Raw genomic sequence first — 8,181 nt, 5'->3', positions numbered from 1 at the left:
CACACGAGGAGCTCGTTGTAGGAGGCCGTGAAGAGGCGCCGGCCCGACGGGGTGAAGCGGCAGAGGTGGACGGYGTCGTCGTGCCCGGCGTAGTCCTGCTCCGGTCCCGCCGGGCCGCGGAGCAGCCGCAGGAGGCGTTCTGGGGGGAAGCGGGGAGCGTCAGCGCGGCTCCCCCCGAGGCGGTGCGCCAGATGCCTCTTGCCCAGCGCGAGCACCGGAGCGGGGTCCCGGCGCGGCAGGGGCGGCTGCTGCCGCCTTTGCCCCCCTCCAGCCGGGCTCCCCGCCTCGTCGGCATGCAGGACCTGCAGGCGTGAAGCATCGCCCCGTGCCCCGGTGCGCAGGAGGGTGAGCAGGCGGCCGCCTCGCGCTCCCCAGCGCCGCGGGGCTGGCAGGGAGCCTGCAGTAATTAAGAGCTGAATTCTCCTTCTGTGCCTGTGAAGCATCCCTGATAAATGCAAGACCTCCCAGCCTCGTCTGCGCGCTTCTGTTTAGCCTCATTTCCTGATAATCACCACCCTTCTCTGAGCACACGGGGACATCTTCCCCCCAGCTGAACTGCTTTTTGATAAGCTGAGTGACGGGACAGCTTCTCGTGGAAGCGAGCGGGCAATTAACGGCTGGGAACAGAGATGGGAGAGAGGAGGACCCGGCAGCTCTGCACAGCGCGCCGGACTGTCACGCTGCAGTAATGTGTGCAGCAGCACGTGTTAGTGCGTCYCTGCGGTGTGGTAAAGGAGTAGGGGAGCCGCTCACCCTCCAAAGCACCCRGGCCCTGGGGCTAGGTGGGTGCCTGGCAGCTGGCCGACAGGCTGTGGAGCACAGCGTGCTCTTGGGCTCTCTGGAGTCACTGTCAGAGCAGGACGGATGGACGGACCGCTGCCAGGAGACAGACATACAGCCAGTGGAGTGAGGTGTCCTCCGAGAGAAGGGCACTGATGACAGATTGTCCCCATGCTGTGGGAAGGTCCTTTCTGCCCCCCAGCCTGTAACCCACACAGCTGCAAAGCTGCTCACGCACAAGCAGAGGAGCGGAAGACAGCGCATAACCCCGAGGAGTCATTCGAGTGACAAATCTTGCTCCTGAATAAGCACGTGCCCCATCCGGCAGGCCKGAGTTCACGTTAGCTCGTTTCTAACCTGCCAGTCTCACAGTGCTTCCTCCCTGCGTGACACACACCCTGCCGAGGAGAGGAGGCTGTAGTTCCCCCCCAGAAGAGGCACGCCAGGCTCGGTGSATGTGGTTTGGCGTGTGTGCACATCTCTAACTCTCACCGAAGGAGAAAGGGGTGCTTGGTCCACTCACACTCGCAGGAAGGGAGGATGGGAGATGCCTCCCTACCAAAGGTACCCTGGGGACAGGCTGCCTGGGGAGCAGAGCCTGTGGCACTCTCCAGTACTTACCGCCGAAGCCAATAGCTAGAAAGCGCGCTGCAGGAGACAGGCTCAGCGACATGGCAAAGTACGGCAAGGAGATCTTCTCAACCACCTGCACTCCAGCAAGAGAAACACACCAACACCTCAAAAATGAGCAGGCAGCAGAACAGAGCTGCTTAAGTCACACCCTTTAGCAAGGTAAAGGGCTCCTCTCAAAGGAAAGGCTGACATGCACAGCATCTCTCAGAGCTCAGAAACCTGCCAAAGGCGTCGAGTTTCCAGAGGAGACGCAATTTAGAGACTTCTAGGGCTTCTGAAAGCAAACACCCCCCCCCACCTCAGCCTGAAAAGCAGGAGGGCAGCWGTGGTGACTAGCAGCCCTCCCAGCTGCAGCCCAAGCCAGGTGTAGAGTCCCCTGCTGCTCACTGCTTACCTGGGTCAGATTCAGAGTTTTGGAAGTAAAAAGTTGCTGCACTAACCAGCTGCTCAGCTGAACCTACCTCCCACCTTCAAACTTTGTTTTACTTGTACTGCTCGCCTCTGGGTCCTGGTTAGTGTGGGGGTGCCACTCTGCATATGACATGCATCAGGAGGGTGTCCTGCTCTCTAGAGCGACCCATCTTTTACTGCAGAAAGACTGGCTTGTCTGCAAAGCACCCTGGTTTGGCCTGCAGGTTTCCTAGGTCAAGACAGGGCAGCGCCGCCTCGCCCTCCCCTGCGTGCTGCTCATCGCGAGCCCGGGTCGACCCAACGGCAGAGGCATACCCGTGCTGCACTGAAGGGCAGCAGGATGCCCAGGGAGGGCACAAGTACCTGTTTCTTGCGCAGACTGTAAAACACGGCTTCTTTCTGCATCCCAAAGCCAACGTAAACCAGAGTACCATGTTCCCAAGGGCAGAATGCTGCCAGGCTCGGAGGGAGGCTGCTGAGACCCTGGGAGGGGAAACCAAAAGCAACAAAAATAAGGCTAGCTTCTCCAGCCATGCCTACTCCAGGGGTGGGGTGGGGGTCAGAAGGAGAGCAGCGGGTGGGCAGAGCACCAGGATGATGGAGACTGCTTCCTCCCTCTCACATCGTGGTCTCAGACACGCTCACTGCAAAGAAGCAAGGAGCAAACACGTACTGTCATGGGAACCTAAGGCAAGTCTCTTTATTGTTGACTGTCATAGGAGCAGGACATACAAGGGTTCAGCAGGTTGGATTTTCACCAAAGCATTATTCCTACATGGGCTTGAAGGCGGGAGTGGGTTGTGGATGGGTTTCAGCATGAGCAAACAGGGCCCAGAAGATCAGATCTACAATACTGGATGCAAGATCAATCCCTCCCATATTCAGGGTGTTGAGACCTACAGTGAATTTCCTTTATGAAGAAAAAGCTCATCATTTCAGAAGGGTGTTTTGGRAACAAATGGAAGGAATGTTAACAGAACCCAGCTGCTGTATCAGCCCGGGCAGTGTGTGGGCCCAAGAGGTGGCAGGCTGAGGTACTGCTGCTTGTTCCTCCAAAAAGACCCAGCTTCCTTTTGCATGACAACATCACATGTATCTGGGACTGTCTTCACATCCTATCCAATACAGACCCTCCTCCACTTCCTAGCAGTTGTCCTACTGTCCCAAATCTCACACCTAGTTTGGAGCTGAAGTGTTCTGCAAACTGTCACAGGCACTTAGGGATAGCATAGGTATATTTGGCTCTATTAACCTTCTCATTCACCGGGCCCCTGGCTCAGAATATTCATGCTGTTTGAGAGTGCTGAAGCTAGCAGCATGCTCAAATTAGGTCTCTCTTCTGTGCACTGAGTGTGCTGACTCCTGGCTTGTGCTCTGTTTTGCATAGAACAGGTGTATCAGCTCTTTGCAAATGCAATTTTTGACTCCTCATGTTTACAAAGGCAGTATTTCCCAGCGGTTAGGCAGTGCCGCAATTCATGCTGCAAATCTACACCCTAGAGCAGCAGAATTAATGAAGTTCACTTTCCTAAGCGTGCTTGTTCTTTGTACCTGTCCCATTCAGCTGTAACGACCCCAGCTCTCCCTGCCAGGGCCCCAAGGAGACTCTTTCATCCCGAAAAGGATCAGCAGGGCTGGAATGACCTGGGGCTGCATGTTGGCAGTTGGCCAGCCAAACACAAAACACCCGCCTTGTGTGGCCTTCCCCTCACGTGGCAGCACCCACCTGGGTTTTTCACTTGCACCCAGACAACAATTGTCGCTAAAGTAATATGAAACCAGTACCTTGAAACATCCCTCCTTCAGATTTGGATGACGAGTTTAAGATGCATTAGACTGAGCTGACAGTTTAATATGAGTTTTGAGGGGGGCCTTTCATACCATTCACAGATAGGGAGAGTGTGCCGAAGGCACTGGGGTTGCACAGCGCTAAGATCATGACATGAGCACCCACGAGTCAGCTTGCCTTATTCTCACCTCAGGCACTGCAGGAGCGGGGAAGCTGAGCCAGTCCAGGAGCTCGCATTTATCCCTCAGCCAGTCGGAGGCCCAGACACTGACCCGCCGGTCTGAGCTGGTGGCCAGCCAGAGTTCACTGCCTTCCACCCCAAAGTCATAGTACTACATAAGAAAAAAGCAACATTACGACTCCTGCAATACAGAATCTTTAAAAGAAAGCTGCCAACAAGAACAGACTGGTGCAGGGCAAAAGTTTATGGGAATGCAGGCCTTACGTAGTAGGGGATTAATGCCAGGACTAGATTCTCTCACCTGACAGTCCTTAAAGTCTCTTATCAGACCAAAATAGGTTAGGAACCTCTGCCTTGCCCTGGGGGAATGTCCTTGCACAGCAGGACAAGGCAGCTGCTGGTACCAAAACCAGCACTGTGATCTGGGCTGACAACCCCTCGCAGAAGAGGCCGCTGAAGGAGGAATGAGTGCCGGGCCTGAATGATGCAGATCTCTCCCTAGGACACTCTCCAGATCTGCGCATCCTCCTAGAGGAGTGCTTGCAGATATTGTGTTTGTCCTAAGAATGTCCTTCCTCTAAACCTGAGAAGGATCAAGTAAGCCTAGAATTACCAGAGAAAGCAGCCTTGCAACATGGATGATTTTAAAGCCTGAAAACTTAGGCAAAATTATTCTTGTCTCAAAAATTGCACAAAGGAGAAGAGACTCTTCATGAAGAGAAAGTCAAAGGAAATGCTAAAAACATCACGCTGCTGTACAACCCCAGATTCCTAGTTACACAGCAGGGACCGCACAAACAGCCAGCTACACGCACAAGGCAAGGCTGCTGCCGAGCGACAGCAGAAGAGCACGCTGACCTCAGCGAGGCCCAGAGGCCTTCGTCGGGGGCGCAGGCTAYTCGCCCAGGCTTGAAAGCTCACAGCCCAGGCTGCTCCAAAGTGGTGCCTGCGGGAGAGCTTGTGGGGCAAGTGCTCCAGCACGCACGCACCAGCACACGTCACATCCATGCGCAGTGTGTCTACAACAGTTACCAAGAGTCCCCCCATCTCCCAGGCACAGACTTGCTAYGGATTCCACCTGCAAAGCATGTGGCTTTACTCTACTGAAGATAACCCTAGAGAAACTGCACAAAAGTTACTGGAGGTGAGGGGGACCCAAAGAGGAAGGGAGGGACAACCAAGCGAGCTCACTGATCAACCCTGCCACGTTGCAGCTTCTTCCTACAGCTGTGCAGTGACATACAGGAGACTTGCTACAGGACAGCAGCAGGACAGACAGGGTGAAGTCTCACCTGCTTCCCAGTGCACTGGATGACTGTGATGGGGGAGCCTTTGTGGTCAGCGAGGATGCGAACAGTCATTCCAGTGCGAGGGCTGCTGACAGCCACAAGGCCGTCCTTGCCCCCTGATAAGACGATTTCTCCTGTAATCGGAGAAGAAAACAGAATGGGCCACTTCTTGTGGGAGAAGAAAAAGCCCATAGGCAAAAGGTCCAAGATCATGTGATACAGATGTCTCAAAACACTGTGAAAAGCTGGAAACAGCTGGTTCAGGGGCTGGGTAAGATGAGCTGTCTCAGGGACACGCATTAAAACACCACATCTGAAGAAGAGCTGAGGTAGGTTACCAGCAGGAGGGCACAAAGGAATGTATGTTGTATTCAAAGCCCCTAGCTGTACCATGGCCAATGTACCTGCCATCTCCCATTTACCAGATGTTCAGCTGGTGGATCTACTGTAGGTCATTGACATGAGCTCTCCAGCCCTCCCCAGCCCCAGGTTTTTGGGCAGGTCACCAGTCCGCAGAGCCGCTGGAGGTCAGACCTGTGCCCGGGTAACCGAGGCACAGCCAAAGCCATGCCCCGTCACTGTTGTAACGGACGGCTGGGTGCGACCTCACCGTCTGTGGAGTAGGCAACTGCTGTCAGCGCAACAGCATGGGGGTGCATTTTCAGCTCCATCTCCGTCCTGGAAATGCTGAACACACGGATGGTGCCATCGCTGTACCCTGCTACTACATGCTGGCTCTCGGCTCCCCGGGCACCAATGGGCTGAGGCTTCCAGGCCAGGCACTGGCAGCTCTGCAAAGGAACGAGAGTAGAGACCTGAGAACACAACAAGACAGCAGAACTGTGCACATCAAAGCACAGCTCCATCTGCAAGTATTTCTCACAGCTTCAGCCTAATCTGTGAGAACACAGCAGTCYTTGTGATCCCAGCAGTGGACAGTGCCTACTTCCAAGACAAAAAGACTGATGCACTGCAAATGATTACCTGGTTCAGCACTTGAAACTGTACTACCAGCTCCATGCTGCCCAGAGACCAAATCCTCACGCTGCCGTCTTCACCGCACGTGGCACAGTGAGTCTCATCAGGACTGAAGGACACTTCGTTCACCTGCAGCAATAACAGAGATGGAGGAAAGGGGCCTTACAAATGCCGCTGCTTAGAGCACATCTGTCCTCTGCCCCTCTCATCCCCCAGGACTCTTCTCACAGGAAACACCAGACAACAAGTCACAGWCATTAAGAAAGGTGGGTTGTTTTCTTTTTGTGCTTAAAAGAAATTTGGGGCTTACAACTAGGCTTGTAAAGGAAACTGGTAAACCAAACCACAAAGGTAGAACCAGGTGCTATGCGACGTAGGTTTAAGCTAAACATCCTCTCTTCTACCATTTGAAAACTTTCTTCTGGAGCCTAAAGATTGTCCAAAGCAACAGCAGCGTTCAAAACAGTCACTCTTCAGACCTGTTTATGTTTTAGGCAAAGACCACTTTATCCAATATAGATGTCTAGCTAATAAGCAAGACTGCTTCCAGGACRCATCCAGCAGTCAGTACTCAGGAAGTAAACCTTAGTGATTCTGTGAACTATCATTTTTCCACTTGGACAGAAAGGCCCACAGTTATTAACAGGCTAAGGCAGTTAAACAGCTAAGGCTGTTAGGCTAAAGTGGATGAGCCCAGATTTCTTCATGTCTGACTCCTCAGCGTTAGCACAAAGTTATCTCTAGAACAGGGAGACCTCCTTCACAGTGTCCTGTTGGCATTAGCAAGCCCTGCAGCTCCATGAACTCCCTCATGGCCAGTCCAGGGAACACTTCTGTGGCATGTGCATGCTTTCAGCGTGGCCCCTTAAACACAGGTAGCACACAAAACACGTGTTGCTTTGCAGGACAAACCCCCTCCTTCCCATCTAACCTTGTTCTTGTGTCCGCTGATCAGTCGGATGCTCGTGCTCTCTGTCCAGTTGATGTACCACAGTGTTCCTGTGGTGGTGCCCACAATTCCCATTTCTAGAGAGTCATCGAAGGCTGCACTGACTATTGTCCCGTCAAGGGTCATCTCATGTTCTAGCAGGACRGAGCTAGACCTGGAGGAAAGGAGGATCCAAGAAAGGCTGGCTCAGCTGTTGGAACAGACAGCCACTCTGCCCTCTTTAAAGGCTGCCCCTAGCAGTTTTCTAGTAACTCCTGTGATGTATTTGCAGCTAGATAATTCAGTGAGGGACCTCTGTACATAGAACAGTTGCTACTGTTACACTTGCACAGAAACTATCTTTTATAGGAAAGAGAAAGAAAACAAGGGATGCAACATTGCAAGAGAAGAAACAAAAGCACTATATTTTAACTAATTCTCTTAAAGGAGTTCCTACAAATCACTAAAACAAGTGTCAGGAATAGTAAACCCCATTTCCAGTACCAAGAGGGTCCAGCTATCTGTAGCAAAAATTCAGAAAATGATCCAGACCAAATGAATCAGCAGGCATGGGATGGAGAGGAAAAGCTAAGAATGAAGGGCAACACAAAAAGCATGGTTGTAGTCAGAGCTGACATCTGTCTGTGAAAAGCCACCTCTCAGTCAGATCGTGGGAGCAGCCAGACAAGGGAAAGAACATCTCTCAGGAGTGCAGCGAGCAGGCGAGACGTGTGCAAGCACAGTGAAGATGCTGCAGCCACAAGCCTCCTACCTGGCGTCAGAACCTCTCAGCCTCAGCTCCTCCACAGCTGCCACCGCCCACAGACGGATGCGTTTTGTGTTGCTGCCGCTGGCCAGCCTGTTGTGCCGGCACACCAGCACACCTGGGAGGGCAGAAGGGAATGAACAGCACCCATGAATAACCACATAGCTCGCGGCCATCGTCTCAGGAGTGCTTCTGTCGGCTAGTCCACAGATTCATTTGGGGCGGGCAGCGTGGTTCTACCACAGCAGGGAACTGCACTCGATACCCAGTGTCTTTACAGATTAGAGGTGGACCCCAGGCTACTCAGCTCTGACGAGGAAACCTGGGTCACAGATCCATTGCCACCCCATTCTTGCATCTGACACAGCAACAGAGTTTTCCAAGCATAGGGACACAGCTGAAATCAAAAGCCCGCAAGCTCATTGA

The 8,181-nt window shown here is 53.2% G+C and overlaps 1 protein-coding gene across 1 annotated transcript in view; it reads right to left on the bottom strand.

Annotated features, from left to right (window-relative positions):
- Positions 1-2: 2 nt before the first annotated feature.
- WDR90 (WD repeat domain 90) overlaps positions 3-8,181 on the bottom strand; it is a gene marked incomplete at its 3' end in the record, with an annotated part of 35,844 nt that continues 27,665 nt past the window's right edge. The window contains exons 35-43 of the mRNA XM_026065234.1: positions 7,762-7,873; positions 6,993-7,164; positions 6,068-6,190; positions 5,694-5,874; positions 5,087-5,217; positions 3,802-3,945; positions 2,188-2,307; positions 1,402-1,486; positions 3-139 (exon numbers count right to left, since the gene is read on the bottom strand). Of these exons, the coding sequence (XP_025921019.1) occupies positions 3-139; positions 1,402-1,486; positions 2,188-2,307; positions 3,802-3,945; positions 5,087-5,217; positions 5,694-5,874; positions 6,068-6,190; positions 6,993-7,164; positions 7,762-7,873 (1,205 nt within the window). The remainder of the gene's footprint in view (positions 140-1,401; positions 1,487-2,187; positions 2,308-3,801; positions 3,946-5,086; positions 5,218-5,693; positions 5,875-6,067; positions 6,191-6,992; positions 7,165-7,761; positions 7,874-8,181) is intronic.

This window comes from Apteryx rowi, unplaced genomic scaffold (assembly GCF_003343035.1).
Source record: "Apteryx rowi isolate R43461 unplaced genomic scaffold, aptRow1 scaffold_225, whole genome shotgun sequence".
Lineage (NCBI taxonomy): Eukaryota > Metazoa > Chordata > Aves > Apterygiformes > Apterygidae > Apteryx > Apteryx rowi.
Note: the sequence above shows the minus strand (reverse complement) of the source record. Positions and strands in the feature narration are given on the sequence as shown.